The sequence below is a fragment of the Nicotiana sylvestris genome, chromosome 8 (genome assembly GCF_000393655.2).
Source record: "Nicotiana sylvestris chromosome 8, ASM39365v2, whole genome shotgun sequence".
Lineage (NCBI taxonomy): Eukaryota > Viridiplantae > Streptophyta > Magnoliopsida > Solanales > Solanaceae > Nicotiana > Nicotiana sylvestris.
Window position 1 is genome coordinate 6,137,208 of NC_091064.1, and position 16,360 is coordinate 6,153,567.

Below are 16,360 nucleotides of genomic sequence, written 5' to 3' on the forward strand. Positions count from 1 at the left end.
ATTAAAATGACGAAAAAGTCCTACTTGCCGGCTTTTTGGTTTAAACGTTACTTGGGTATTTTGGTTTATTTCGTATAATTCTCACTAAAATTTGTACTCTTTTCTTTCTCTCATTTAATTAATGCGTATTACTTAGGAAGCAAAATAAGAAAAACTATAATATTTCTTGTGTTTCATTTTTTTTTTATAATCGTAAAATTCGAGTCAGTTTGTATGTAACTCAATAAATTTTAAAGGTATTTGTTATTTCCTATCAGTACAGATATCGAGTAACTCTGTCAATCAAAAATAACATAATTTATATGACAAAAAATATCCGGTAGTAGAGTCGAAATGATCCATTTTAATATATTCTTGTGTAGTTTTGGTCTTCTAGTTTTACCAAAAATAAGCATTTTTTGTTTCTTTTAAATATTTAAGAAACTCTAATTGTTAAATTTAGGAAAACTATGCGAGAAAAAAGATTTAACCAGATACAGTAGAAAAGTCCCGTCAAATTCTCGAAATCGAAACATCAAAAACTGCAACAGACACCAGAAATAGAAAAAAAATATGTACTAGAAATTGTACCTAAAAAAGTTGCACCAAGCACTAGATGTAGCAAAATTGCACCTCAAAATGCTATTTTATATTAATCTTTTATAATTTTTGTAAATCTAATAATCAAAATTCATTAAATATTCAACTGAAATGAAAATACTCATTTTTGATAAATTTAAAGGATAACTCACAAATATATTTAAAGGATCATTTTGAATGTACCTCCAAAAGACATTTTCTTCAACTAAGGGTACTATGGTAAATTCAATGAGTAATTGGATAAGATGCACAGTAAAGGCATAAGCATCTCGTGCGGAAGGTGTCTCCTAGACTGGAACACAATTGCAGTTTTGGTTCATATCGATAAGGTTTGTGGTGAGATGGATAGTATCTCTGGCTCTTAGTTAGTGATTTCGGGTTTAGGTCTTAGAAATTGAGTGGGCGTTTGGACATAAGAATAGTAAATTTTTTTAAAAAAAATTAATTCAAATGAAAATGATATTTAAAAATTAGAGTTGTGTTTGGACATAAATATAATTTCGGGTTGTTTTTGAATTTGTGTTTGATCTGAATGAAAATTTTGAAAAATAGTTTTTTGGATTTTGAAAAATTCTAAAATTTATCTTCAAGTAAAAATTGCAAAATTTTATGGCCATACTGATTTCGAAAAAAAATGCAAATTTTTCGAAAAAAAAGGAAAAAAATTCTTATATCCGCTCTTCGGGTTTAGGTCTTAGAAATTGAAATTTTCTAAATGGGAGTGTTTCTTCCTTTGAGAGAGCTTACACGCGAATTCAAATTACTCGGGCTCTAGAACGGATATTGAACACAGAATTTAAAGGACAGTTCGATGCACAAAGTATTCTGAATTCACGCAGGGCTCGGAAAAGACCCGCACCCTAAAGAGTATAATATAAACAGTCTACTATAATACAAATATTAGTGACCGCTTCCACGAAAGTATGGAGGAGCATCTTAAAATTTAATTGGCAGATCTAGATCAGGTAATTTTGTATTTAGAAGGATTTTGGAAATAAAGTTGAAGCTCCTTTTATATATTTAACTAGAAATTAATAAAGTTCGTTTAGATCAAAGTAAATCATTGCCCATTCTTTTTCTTTAGTCACTAGTGTAATTCTTATTATGTTTTGTGTTTTTTTATGCTTGTTAATAATGTCATTAATTAACTTGGAAAAGAACATGGCGCATATATAATTTAGCCCCCCCCCCCCCAAATTATAAATCATTTTAATACAAAAGTGATCTAGTTCAGGATTTGGACAAATGGCACTTAATATTAAACAAAGAAAAATATTCCCATGCATAAACTACTTGGATATTTTACCTATATTATATTAAAAGCACGAAGGTTCTTAGCGAAATTTCGTTCGTCTTTTTTATCCTTTTAAAATAGAGTTCACACTTGACAAAATAGTCATTTACTATTTTCTTAATGTTTAAGAATACTCATTTAAATAATTCCCTATTATTTAAGAATAGTCATTTAAATAATTCCCTATTATTTAGAAATAGTCATTTAATTAATTCCCTACTATATATGAATTGTCATTTTATTACTCCTTTAATATATATTTTTTGGTTATAGAATTTCAAGTACACGTTGTAGGAAAGATTATCATTCACTGCATAATAGGAAAGTTTCCGTCCAACTCCATTAATATTTATGAGTATTATTAAATTTTTTACTTTTAAATTTAGGAGGGCCTTTTTTTAGTTAATAAAATTTTGTTTAATTCGCACACAATAGGAAGGTTTCGGTTTTTTTAGTTAATAAAATTTTCACTAATTCGCATACACTATGAAAATTTTGATACTTTCAACTATATTCAAATTTAGAAGTATTAATTTTTTTCACACTTGGAAAATTCTTTTAGTAAACAAAATTTAACTAATTCACATACACATACTAGGAAAGTTTTAGTATAAATGTTTGACACTAACTTTTATAAAATATATCAGATGAAAACGAGCTCTTTGTGAACTTTTTTTTATTAGAGTTTTTTGAATAAATTTATAAACCATTATATACATATAGGTACTTCTATAAAAGAAGTTATAATTGCACCTTTTCATCATTATAAAACTTTGTTTTGTTGAACCAGCAACTATAAAATTAAAGGTTCCAGGTTCTCTTTTTTTTTTTTGAGTAAATTTTATTTATATTAGTAGTTAAATTTTGCATTCATGTATTTGTATTAGTAGTTGAATTTTACTTTCACATATTAGTAGTTGAATTTTGCATGCACATATTCAACCCATGCATCTTTATTTTGATGTTCTTGATTGTGAACTTGACTGCATAATCGCCTTTTTGCATTAGAGGGTATGATTCAATCTTTTGTCAAGTTATCTCTTCTACTATTTTTTTGTGCTCTCATTGGATCTTTTCCTCTGTTTTTAATAACTTTTAATAGATCTTATATTGGAAAAAATTGTATTAAATTATTTTTTAGAACATATTTTTTTTAAAATTATTTTATAACTTAAACACAGGTTTTAACATTGAGACAGGCACACGCGCAAAAAGCGTATCTAGGACTAGTTTAGAGAAAAGCATTTAGGTAGAAGATGCGATCAGGAAGAAAACGCCACAAGTATGATTGCGAGTGAATACAACTGAATTTTGTAATAATTAATTTAACAATCATGATTTTTTAGACCTTCATAGGCCCCTTAGGACTTAGGAGTGTATTTTTCTTTTTTATACTCCAACATTTTAATGATTTTAAAACTCTGTAAAACGTCTGAATTAATCAAAACTATTCAAAAGAAAAAACAAGTGGATCTAAAATTAAAAATATACAAAGCTGTGGGCTTTTTGTGGGGCCGATAAGAAAGGGGTGTTATTACTTTTAGCTCGCGCCAGAAATTATTTATATTCGGTAGCCAAAAAAGTGATAAAATTTGTACATAATATATATATATATATGAAAAAAAATTCGGTTATTATTTTGAGAACGACTATACAGTATAATTTTTCTGATAAGAAATGAGGAGAACATACTCCAAATTAGTTAAGCGCAGTGACCTCGTGCTGCATTCATATCAAAAAGTATCTATAGAATTAAGTCAATGTAACTCTAAATAATTACACTATTAATTTAACCCCCCAAAAATTGTAATATGTTATAACCGGTTAGATTACAATTGTAGAGTAAAAGTTCTTTACATTTAAATCTTTTCCTGGTTATCTCTTGTTTGAGCTTTCCATACTTTAACTAGTTTGGAAAATCAATAAATAATCCCAAAAGAACAAGAAAAATCCAAGACTCAGCATAGGAGATACTCAATTTTCCAGTACAAGGTAAATATTGTGTTTCTGCATTAGTCTTTTTAACGAAGGGAAGCATTAGCGTAACTGGTAAAGTTGCTTCATTATGGAACAGCCTCTTGCAGAAATGCAAGGTAAGACTGCGTGCAATAGACCCTTATGATCCCGTCCTTTTCCGGACCCCGCACATAGTGGGAACTTAGTGCACGTGCATTAGTCTTTTAACATTCATTAACTTGATAGTATATAAATGAAATGTGCTTATGATCAAATAATCGAACCCAACTTGTTCGTTATTGAGGCGTAGTTGTTATTGTTGTTGCTTATGATCACATTATTGTTTCTCCAACTATGAACAAGAACCATGGCAACAACAACAACAAGAAGCCCAGTGTAATCTCACAAGTGAGGTCTGAGGAGGGTAGGATGTACGCAGACCTTACTTGTACCTTGATAAGGTAGAAAATGTTAGAAAAAATAACAGAATCTGGGACGAAATAATTAGGCCTGATTTGTAGTCACTGTCCTTAAGGAATTTAAGCCTCTCAATTTCGGTGCTGCAGGGATTATGACAGAATTCCTCTAGGATTCTACAAAGCCTATAAATTCGAGTACCAACAATTAATTCGAATTTCCACTCGAACAAACCTTGCGAATGCGAATAGCAGTAAGAGAAAAGATGGAAAACTGTTGTTTTTCTGATGAAAACGTAGGAAACAAGAAACTAATAATTCACCAGCAAATTAAGCAAACATAAATACTTGGACAAACGTTTCGCTAAGTACAATTCTGAAGCATGAATTACAGCTCATAACAGCAAATAGCAGAGCTTACATAAGAAATAAGAGATGGTAAAAGGGTGTTAATCTAAATAATGGCATTAAACAAGAAGATGAACAAAACTAATGGCTCACAACAAAACTTGATACGCCTCAACAGGCCGGCCCTCCTTCACGCCTTCTGGACCTTAAAGTTAAGGATAAAGTCCTTGATTTCATCGCTAGCAGCCCTATCAAGGGCAGTACGTCCGTCTGCATCCTTGACTGTGTAATCTGCTCCGGCTCTCAGTAGCTCTTCAATTTTTGGCAAGTCGCCTTCAGTGGCAGCCATGAGCAGTAAAATATCGACCGGGTGTATGTTTTGGCTCAAAAGAGCCTCCATCTTATCATAAGTACCCTCAACTGCAAGCATGCCCATATAGTTGAAGTACTGCAGAAAGTAATAAGTAATTCAGCGAGTTGTTTCCATGATAAATAGCTTACTATTATGAAACTAGCGCTCCTCGCACAAAATAATGCACAAGTAGGCAGCTCAACTTGTATAAAGTTGAACACGTAAACACAAATGCTGACGTAATACATAAATTTTGGAGATGTCTAGATGATCATTTTGTAAGTTGGAGCGTTCAACTGGCAAAGTGGAGATAAGTTGAGTTGCCTACTTGGGCACACCCAAAGTTGGAGGGCATACTTGCCAGTTGAGGGCCTGTTTGTATATTATGCACAAAATAAAGCTGCAACTTTGGCATTCATAAGTACATGAGCAGCACATACTACTTTCAGAGAAATACCTCCAACCAAAGAAATTTCTCACTATGTCATATGTTAAAGTACTTTCGTTTAGTTAGCATAAAAAATGAGGATTGACAGAACTATATGTCATATCTGAACATTCTCGTGTGAATCAGCAGATCTCTGCAAACCAAAATACAGAACTATATGTCATATCTGAACATTCTCGCGTGAATCAGCAGATCTCTGCAAACCAAACTACTTCTATATATAGACTATACACATTGATCAAAGGGTTGAAGGACTCATCTACTAAAGTTCCCATGCTATTAAAATTAAAATGTTGGATTATGCCGATCAATGTTTCTTTTTACTCCAATTTAAGTTTTACTAATTAGATTCAGTAACATACTAATATGCACATAATATTTTGGATCATTGTTAAAAGGGGAAAGTTTTTGTCACACAATGCTTTTGTCAATTGGATTCTGTTGAGTGATCATTCACCGTAACTAATGTAGCTTTCTTACTGATAAAGCTCACGACTTTACCGAAACAAGTATCCTTTCTTCATCATTCCTTTTAGATGGTTGCTCATCGATACTGATGGACTATAAGATGTGTCCAAAAGTATTACTTTAGCACTGACAAGTGCCCTAGAAAACAAATAGAACATTAGCTAAATCCAGGAAAGTGGTGTTCGATCGATTATGTATTAATCACTATTCGATCTTTTGGTCTGAGGTTCTCGACAAAAAAGATTTGTTTAAGCCGCTTCATTTCTTCTAGTTCCAAGTCACTTCTGCTTTTCTTTTGGTCTCGCTCACTTTCTTTTTTCTGTGTGAGTTTGGGAAATATTCCCATTCGTAGGCCCGAGATTTACATCTATGAATTGAAAGGTTCAAGGAAACAGTCTAACAGATCCATAGTCAGCCTCCTCATTAGGATTATACAATCAAACTTTTTAGTCATGATAAGATGTCAGCTAGTTATGCAAGAATATATATAAGTCCTATAATGGAATCATAAACTAAGATAATGAGCATATTATAACATATCTGTTTTTTTATTTCCTCTGCAATTGCCTCAAAACATAGTGGAATCTACGTTATTGCCAGACTGCCAGTGGGTGCAATTTCACATACTGCATTCGGTTCATAGTACATTTTGATTAAAAAAATTCAGAACTTTATATAATAGAACAACATAGTCTAACGCTTGAATTCACTAACTCTAGATCTTGAATTCGAACATGCTCCTATATAGTGGCAGATGCATCCTTAGTGCTACGTGCTGAATGGAACCTAATATCTTTAGCATATGTGAAAAACAACAAAATTTTAACAAATATTAGATCTTGAACGCATAATTATAAAAGTATAATCAGTTCAATACTAAGAACTTTAAATAGTATTAAACACATAAAGTTAAAATTCCGGATCCTCCTCTGTTCCTACGTATATGACTCAATGTGAACTTATTGGCTCTCTTTGTTCCAATTTAGGTGTCACTATATCCTTATAATCCATTCCAGAAAGAAGGACAATTTAGTATAGTTGAAACAATTTACCGTTAAAATTTTTCATCTTACCCTTAAAAGGGCCGGACCACAAGGGCCTATCGTACGCAGTTTTACCTTGTATTTCTACAAGAGTTTATTTCCACGGCTCGAACTTATGACCTCCTATTACCCTTAATGGCATGTTATTCATACAAATGTCATAGCTATTAAAAATTTCAAAAGTTTTTCCTTCTGTCTAAACTCCATCTAAGTCAAACTACAGCAACAACAACAACCCAGTTAAATCACACAAGTGGGGTTTGAGGAGGTTAGTGTGTACGCAGATTATACCCCTACCCTGAGAGCATAGAGAGGTTATTTGTGATAGACCTCGGCTCAAGAAGACGGAAAGAGACAATATATCAGTGCCAGTAACAGAAATCATAATAATAATAACAACATCATAAGAATTAGAAAATAGATGAAACGCAATAACAATAACCAGTAGAAAACCGGTACTATGAAAAAGAGCACAGTAACATTTAGAGCAGAAGAAAGAAATAGAAAACAAACCTGCTCAACATCGTCGCGGTCAAAGTCGTCACGAGATTGACTACCATAAACGCCAGCAGTTTCAGCATTTTGACGGAAGTTAAACCAGCAAGTAGTTCTTGAACCACAACTTGGTCCAAGTCCATTTGGTCTGCTACACCATCCTATTCTTTTCAGTTTTGAAACACCCACAAAGCAAGAATTCAATCTAATTGGTGGACATGAAGTAGAAGAAGAAGATGAAAAATTGGGAGTTGAGGAGGAGAATTTTAGTTGGAGAGTACAAGGAATTGAGGCCATTGTTAGAGAAGAATTTCTGAAAAAAGGTAGCTCAAATCAACTACCTTATCACTATGGCTATCGCTGTTGGGATAACATTTGAATAATAAAAATAGACTGCAATGGACTAGCATCAAAATCAGAGTGGCGCAGCGGAAGCGTGGTGGGCCCATAACCCACAGGTCCCAGGATCGAAACCTGGCTCTGATATTATGTGTAAGAGAGCAAGCTTCCCAGACCACCTTTTTTGTTTAACTTTATTTCCTTATTGGTTTTTAATCTTTTTTTTTTTCTTTTCAAATTCTCAATATTAATGTGAAAGAGAGCAAGCTTCCCAAAACCACCTCTTTTTTATTTTTTACTTCCATATAATTAGGCGTTAGAGTTTGGAATTATTAAAAAAAAAAAAAGGTGAAGTTTTTTTTCCCTTAGTTTTGAAGTAGTGTTTATTTGATGTTTTTGCTACGAAAAAAAACATTTTTTTTTCTTCTAAAAACACCTTGAAAAATGACTTCTAGAGGTTTTTCGCCTTGTTTCAAAATATTCTTTAAGAAAGTCCTTTAATAATTTAATCATAAGAGTATTTGTCTAAAGCCGAGGGTCAAAAACAACCTCTCTGCCGCATCGGGACAAGAGTAAGGTCTGCGTACAGACTATCCTCCTCAGATTCCATTTGTGGGATTTTATTGTGTCGTTGTTGTTGTTGTATTTGTCTAAACAATTCTTTGTTTTTCTCTTAAACTTTTCACTTAATTAACAAGCTACCAATTAAAGAAATATTAATGAATTTGGAAAAAATGACAAGTAAATACTTTTTGTTTTTCTAAAACGTCAAATACTTTTGGAACAAATTTAATTTGCTAGAAGTCTAAAATGATACATATTTTGGATCGAAGAAAATGCCAATGTAAGAGTAAACCTTTTGGATATAACCATAGCAAATGGAGTGACAAATTTGGACATCGCAATTCGCAATTAAATGGTAGACTCTGTTTTTCTTTTTAATCTTTTCTAGTTTCCTTAAAACCCCTTATACAACTTATAGTTATTAAGTTGTAAATATATTAAAATAAATAATGAAAGAGCAATAAATTGATTGGTACACGAGTTGGACCAACTTAGGCACTTCACTACCAGGCCCCCTCCCACCCAAAATGACATGCACTTAATCGTTTAAACTAAAAATAACCGATGAATACTGTTTATAATCTATATATAAGGACCAAAAAAATAAACAGTAATTTTGACCGACTATTTGTGTAAGAATCCCGGAACCCTAAAGACCATCATCTTCATTATTTTTCCATTCAATAAGAAAAATTGACATTAAGGACAAAAGAGGTGAGTTTCTGAATTGCTCGTGATTTCACATGACCACCGCAACACAAACGTAAGAAACTACCAATACTAATTTCAAGAACAAATCTCCTAGAAAAGTTTTAAGGACCAACCATCTATTTTTAAGAAAATAACGGTGGGCGTCGTGGCCGATTTATGTGCACCTCAACTATTTCATCAGATACCTATTACCTTCCACTAGCAGAAGTATCTAATTATTTCCCCCCCCCCCCCCCGGGTTTAGACAAATGAGAAAATATAAGTTCATTTCATTATTGTCTCTGCTAAAATTTGAATTTTGATCGTCAACGATTTTCACTCAATTCATTCGTTGACGCTAGGCCACACGCTTAGGTGCAAAAACCAACCATCTATTTTCCATCTCCATTGCCACTTGGGAGAAATTAACCACAGAATTAAAAGCCTGTGGCCCTACAAACATCGCTCATTTACCATAATTAATTCTTATATCAACTTGTAGTATTAAGAGGGCTAAAGCTATAGGATGTTTAGGTTCAACAGCAAAAACACAAGTTTTCAAACAAAAGGTTATAGTTTGTTTGGATGGTTCTTATATGTTGTATTGTATCATATTATTACTTTAAATACATTGTTTATCTTGATTGTTACTTGAATTTTTATTGTATCGTATAGTTAAATCTATTGTTACGTAACAACGAAAAGAGTTACCTTATGAAACAACCAATTTGGTGTAGTCGTGTTGTTCCTTTATTTTATTTTTTTCTCATTTAGCCCTTCCATATTATTAAATAATCATATTTTATCCTAATACCACATCTTTTCATATAATAGTTCTACCTTGTACCTTACTTTTTCTTTATAATATTGCAAATTTATTATTCATATTATTGGTGCATGACATCATGAAACGATGAAAAATAATATAATCTATACAAATATTAAGGTGACATCAAAATGATATAGTACAATATAATACTATACGATACATTATGAAACGATACATAACAACCATCCAAACAAGTTGTTAAAGACAAATAAATTTATCACCCCCCCCCCCCATTCTAGGTTTTAAAAAAAAGGCAATACGGTGCACAAAGCATCCCGCATTCACGTAGGATCCGAGGAAGGACCGCATCCCAAAGGGTATAATGCGATAGCCTACCCTAATACAAGCATTAGTGACTGCTTCCACGGCTCGAACCAGGTAGAATGAAAATACAATGAATGGACAAGTAGTTAGAAGTTGGTACACAACTTGAGCAAATTTAAAGTCTTTTTAACTGTAAACACATGAATAAGGTGGTCAGAGAGCCTTTCCCATCTTCATTTAAGCCATAGGTTTCACTTTATGAGATAAAGGATATAAGGTAAACAAGTCGTGAAAACCCTCAAAATGACCAATTCTCATATCAAGAAAAAACACCAACACATTTCTCTTCAACCTCATACCATAACTTTCTCTCATATCATGCAAAAATCTGAGTATAAAGCTAATGGCTTAGGATTTACAGTTGCTGAGAAGATGGCTGCGAATAATCCTCTTGTTGAGATAGGTAGCAGAGGAACCGTTGGATCCCTCGTGTTACAAGAAATTGAGTACTTCAGTAGGCTACAACTAAACCATCACAACAGCATGAACAAGCCATGTCGTCAAGTTTCAGACGTGGCTTCGACTAACAGTCACTCTAGACCAAATCTTGGATCGTTAGTCACGAATCCTAAAAAGAAGAGACGGAGCTGTAAGCTGATGCCGAGCATGTGTTCAATGGTAGAAGTTGCAGAATGTAATCCACCAGCTGCTATTTCAAGATTCACTTACAAGAATCTAAAGGCTGATATTTGAAGTTCGCGTACTTAGACCGCGTTCTCAGATAGTTTTGTGAAACCAAGCTTCTTCAGGCTATTTTTTATAGGATTTGTCCAAGTTCTGTCCATACTTCTGCATTTTATGTCCACAATTTCTACCATGTAAGGTCCCTTTCTGTCGGTTTTCTGGCTAATAGGAGTTCCATCAACTGAAGTATTTTCGGATACTAGTATTGGAACTTGATGTGTTTTTCTACTGTAGTGTTTCGTCTTCCTGACAAATTCAGGGCTTTTACTACTATTATGCTTTGATGTCCCGCTGCTGCTTGCTTCGTCGCTTGATGTTCTTGGCTTCATTCTCTTTGGACTGGTCGCGCTACCAGGAATGAAACCACAAACACTAGGAGACTTATTCTTGGATGACGTTGGCGTCTGAGAATCAGGTTTCTTGGAATCTAATTCTCTTGACATCAAGGCGCTAACTTTACCAGTAGTTCCCACTTTAACAGAACCTCCGCCGATCTTGATGGCTTCTAATGTTTGAGCCATGCTTTTTGAATTTTCTGGGATTGATAGATATTTAGTTATACCCTGCAAGACAATAGAAATTAGAGCACGCGTAAATAAGTTCGTATCATGGGATGAGCTACATAGCCTAGATTAACTTGAAATCCAGGTCGGCATAAATTTCGTTGCTTCTTCAAATTTTATGATTTTTCCATCTATACACTATTATGAACAGCAACCAAAAGAGCTAAGGGGAGATTGAGAAATACAGCTCCTCCAGACAGAAGCGGAGCGTGGCAGTGAATGAAGCTTATGAGGTTTGGGATTCTAATACTAAGTTACTAGTATCTAAATTAATAGTTTATACACATTAAATAGATTTTTAAGACAAATACAGGTTTTGGACAAAAGCTACTGAGTTTCGCCAAACCCATTGCCAAAGAGCTAGCTCCGCCCCTGCCTCCAGATAAATGTCAACTGTATTATTTGCGATGTAAAGGCAAGCAGCAATATCATATAGTAATTGGAGGGCGTAGAAAAGATACAACTTCAGGATAATAGTGATTCGGAAACCACTATTATACTCACCAGAACATAATCTTCACGCCAATGAAAATTCTACTAAAATGTGAGCCAAGTTCATCAAAATTTTGAAAAATCACAACACAAGGGGAGACAAACTGAATTCTTTAGTAGGAAAGTACGCGACTGGGAGAAACTTTTTTCTCATCCAGTTCTGATCTGCTTAGACAAAAAGGAGAGTTATTTACTTATATTACCAGCTTAGATATATGAATATGCTATCCAAACAAAAAAAATCCAACACGAGTACCCAATTACACCTATCATCATAAATGGAAAGGAGACAGAGTATTGCACAAAATTGAATTCTAACTGTAGATGAAGTACAGAACATTGAAATCTAACTCTCAGAGCTACACAGTTGACCATCTTGGTATCGGTAATATTTGGACTAACAATAAGAGGCTTAAAAAGGGTGGAATCATGTCACTTGGGAGGATAAAGGGCAGATATAAACTGAAAAGTTCTGTTCAGATTTCTCAGATTTACCAACAAAAGTATGTCTACGCCCAAAGGTTTGTCCAGATTCGATCATTTTCAGCTAAAATCTTCTCGTGATAGAAAATAAAGTTTAACCAGCTGATCCATGGAAATTAACTAGCAGGGTTAGGCTGGAGAGAGCAGCAAAAACAAACAACAAGTACGCCTCAATTCCAAACAAGTCGGGGCCAACAATATGAATCATCACGGACCACGTTACTTCATATAAACTTATATCATCCTTATATTATGCAAATACGAATTAAAAGTATTAGAAGTTATGCATATTTTATGAACAAATAAATCTCTGAAAGGCTAAATCACTCCTTGAAGCAACTGGACCTATAGTAAAAGTGTTAAAGTCTAAAACATGATTCACCAGTGCAAGATAACAGTGAAACATATACCCGATTAGTGCTTTCGTTTCTACTCAATCGCCATCTTCATCTGTACAACTTAAAATCTGTCATTTCTGGACAGCATCACAACTATATCCCCCCACCCAATCCTATCATCAAAAGCAAACAAAAACGAACAGCGGAAACAGACTACATAACCTATGACTCATGCAGAAAAAACAACGGTTGATGCGAGGCTATATATTATACAGTCAGTCAAAAACCAAAAAAGATCAAATTTTGCAGCGACCCAAAAACCATTAAAGCTCAAAACTTTAAGTTATCAGCTGAGGCGCATTATGCAACAATTACTTTTTTTGGGAGTATAAGTGCAAAGTTTAGAAGGGGAGCCTGTGTGACCAGGAGTTCACGGGTTCAAGCTGTGGAAACAGCTTCTCATAGAAATGCAGGTTAAGGTCGTGTACAATGGACCCTTGACATTGCGGGAGCTTAGTACACCGGGCTACCTTGAAGTGCAAAGTTTAGTAAAAAAATTATATGTTTTTAAAAGCTTCTATAGATAACACCAAAGCTTTACTGTAAAGACCCATATCCCAAATAGTATTCAAGATCATAAAGAGGAAGCCAAAATTGCAAAACACACAGAAAAACTGAAACTTTATAAAGTCAAATGAACAGACAGATCTAACTAAGTGACCAGAATGTATTAAACATAATCAAAGAATAACTCAAGAACCTCAACAAGAAACTATGAAAAAAATTGGTGCTAATAAAATTATGATTCGAAAATTACCAGCAAGAAGTAGCAAATGGAGCTCAGAAAAATGATTGTCGAACAAACCCCACAAGAAGAGAGAGTTGAAGATGAAAGCAAGAGTAATGCAACACAGACCAGTTCATCAGCAAAAGCAGTACTATAATTTGTTACTACTATATAAGTTTTCACGGGAGCTTAATTGACTTGAATTTTCAATGATTTTATGTCAATTTCAAGGTATCTTGTGCTAAATGACGCATCAATCTCTATGTTTTTTAACTACTACTGGGGCCTCTATTTACATTTCTTGATAGCAACGTATCTCACTGGTCAACCACATGTGACAGCAGGTTAAGCTACCCTTTGATTTTGTGTGCTTTATTTATTCATTTTCCTGGTTCTTGAACGTGACTTTTTTTATATTTTTGAATTTTTGTGAGCGGTGAAAATTTTGAAAATAGCTACTACCTCCGTCTCATAATATGTGTCATGGTTATTAAAAATAATTATCTTAAATTATTTGTTATTTTAGAAGTTCAAGACAAAATTGATTATGTTTTTCCCTTTTTACCCTTAATAATCAATTACATTCATATTTAGTAAAAATATGGATAATGTCATTATAGAGATGACACATAAATTGAGAAAATATTTAATAAGGGTAAAATAGTCAAAAAATATTCTTTCTTAAGGAGCATGCACAAAAGAATTACGACACATATTATGAGACGGGGGAGTAATTTTTTTTTGGAGTTTTTAAAATTTTTAAAAAAATTCAAAATATATTTTAAGGTGAAAATCAAAAATTTTATAACCAACCACTGATTTAAAAAAAAAAGTAAAAAATTTATACGTATTTTAATTATTTTATCAGATATTTATTACCTTCTATCCTCATTGATTGTATGGCGGCAAAATATGTCTCATATAACTCGCAAAAAAGTGTGTGATCGTGATAGATGAAAATAACCATCAAAGTGGATCCATCTGACTGTGTGTAATGGATAAAAATGATCTTTTTTTAAGTTTTTATTTTCTCTTTGTTGCCTTTATTATGTTTTAGATTCTTCTTTATTTTTTTACTTATCTCACACTTTTCTCCATCTAGTTTCTCTCTGAAAATTTTTCTCCCTCTTTTGTTTCTCATGAAATTATTTATTATGTTTCTTGTTTTAATCTTCTTTTATTTCTTACCCATATATTGAACGAACACTTATTTAAATTTTCTTATTAAACCCAGCACATTGTAGGCAATGGAGTTGCTGTCCATCTTGTTTTCTTATTTGTTGAATCTTGTTTTGTAACATAGGATGACAACGACGACAACAACAAAAAAAAAACCAATGCAACCCCATACACCAATAGACCATCGGCTCAAGAACAGTGAAAATGACACAATAAACAAAACAGTAATAATGGCAAGAAAATAAGATAACAGAAACAAATAACACAACCTATAATAGGAAAGGAACTAGGAATACGAAGCTACAAGAGGAGTGCAAAAACTACCCCCAATAATTGCACATTGTCTAACAACAAGGAACTCTCGACTCCTTTGCCTATACTCATTCACACAGACACAACCCACTCTCACTACAGTACTAGTACTCTCACTACAGTACTAGTACTACTAGTAAAACTAGAAGAGTCTCTCGACTACTTGTCAACTCACAACCCTAATCCTCGATCTTCACACCTCTCTATCGAGGGCCATGTCCTCGGTAAGCTGAAGTAGTGTCATATCCTGCCTAATCACCTCTTCGCAGTACTCTCTAGCCTCCCTCTACCTCTTATCTGCCTCGCTATGGTCAACCTCTCGCATCTCCTCACTGGGACATTGGTGTCTCTCCTTTTTACATGCCCGAACCATCTCAGTCGCGATTCTCGCAACTTGTCTTCCATCGGGGCCATACCCACCTTGTCCCTAACAACCTCATTCCTAACCTGGTCTTTCCTGGTATGCCCATACATCCTTCTCAACATCCTCATTTCTGCTACTTTCATCTTCTGGACATGAAATTTCTTGACTGGCCAGCACTCGGCTCCATACAACATAGTCGGCCTCACTACCACTTAACTTGTCCTTAAGTTTTGGAGGCACATCACATAAAACACTAGACGCAAGCTTCCACTTCATCCACCCCCTGAATTATATTATGTAACATAAGATAATTTTCAAAAAATGCAACTCTATATGCTTTCATTTGATTTTTTGCTACAAAGTAAATGTAAATAAGTATTTCTTCAAATAATTAGTTTTTTTTAGTGTATTCACTCAATATAATTTAGGGGGTCTTGGGAATACTGAATTGTTTAGATAGGAAATTTGAAAAAAGTATAATAGTTTAGGTTTTTTTTAATATATTCACTTAATATAGTTCCGGGGAACTTGGGATATTGAATAGTTTAGATAGGAAACTCACAAAAATGTAATAGTTTAGGGGTCGTTTTGTTGGAAAACAAGTTATCCCATGATTAATTATTCTAAGATTAGCTATCTCGGGATTAGTTATTCCACCCTCACATAGGGATAAAAAAATATTAAGTATCTCGGAATTAACTATACCACAATTTTATCAAAATCAAACATGAGATAAACTCATTTCAAAAATAATATCATAATTAATTATATCTTATCCCTCGTGCCATATTTTTTATGCAAATAAATGCGAAACTAATTAATGTAAATTGATAGGATGAATCTCAATTGAATTTAATAATCACTAGATTAAATGAGGACTAAACTTCTGTACGATGAGTCGCGTTTATAGCATTAGATAAAGAAATCGTTATGTTATGAGTGACAAGATGTATAATATCATAAACATGTAATAAATGCAAAAAATAGTAGTGATTATGGTATAGAGGAATAGT

At 33.5% G+C, this 16,360-nt stretch overlaps 2 protein-coding genes across 2 annotated transcripts; both read right to left on the reverse strand.

The window, feature by feature from the left end:
• Positions 1 to 4,542: 4,542 nt before the first annotated feature.
• Positions 4,543 to 7,758, reverse strand: LOC104245936 (protein LHCP TRANSLOCATION DEFECT). Its single transcript, XM_009801649.2, has 2 exons — positions 7,418 to 7,758; positions 4,543 to 5,041 (listed from the first exon to the last, which is right to left on the reverse strand). Exons 1-2 carry the CDS (start codon positions 7,694 to 7,696, stop codon positions 4,784 to 4,786), a joined length of 537 nt encoding a protein of 178 aa, XP_009799951.1. The 5' UTR covers positions 7,697 to 7,758; the 3' UTR covers positions 4,543 to 4,783.
• A 2,559-nt stretch (positions 7,759 to 10,317) lies between these two features.
• On the reverse strand, positions 10,318 to 13,674 carry LOC104245937 (uncharacterized). The gene is made up of 2 exons (XM_009801650.2): positions 13,523 to 13,674; positions 10,318 to 11,392 (listed from the first exon to the last, which is right to left on the reverse strand). Exon 2 carries the CDS (start codon positions 11,348 to 11,350, stop codon positions 10,850 to 10,852), a length of 501 nt encoding a protein of 166 aa, XP_009799952.1. The 5' UTR covers positions 11,351 to 11,392; positions 13,523 to 13,674; the 3' UTR covers positions 10,318 to 10,849.
• Between the last annotated feature and the right edge of the window lie 2,686 nt (positions 13,675 to 16,360).

Bases quoted from the DNA above. Each gene is read 5' to 3' on its own strand.
- LOC104245937 (XM_009801650.2), bottom strand. From the start codon at position 11,350: ATGGCTCAAACATTAGAAGCCATCAAGATCGGCGGAGGTTCTGTTAAA.
- LOC104245936 (XM_009801649.2), bottom strand. From the start codon at position 7,696: ATGGCCTCAATTCCTTGTACTCTCCAACTAAAATTCTCCTCCTCAACT. The intron at 5,042-7,417 runs GTTTGTTTTCTA...TACTTTCTGCAG, and splicing joins ACCGCGACGATGTTGAGCAG to TACTTCAACTATATGGGCAT.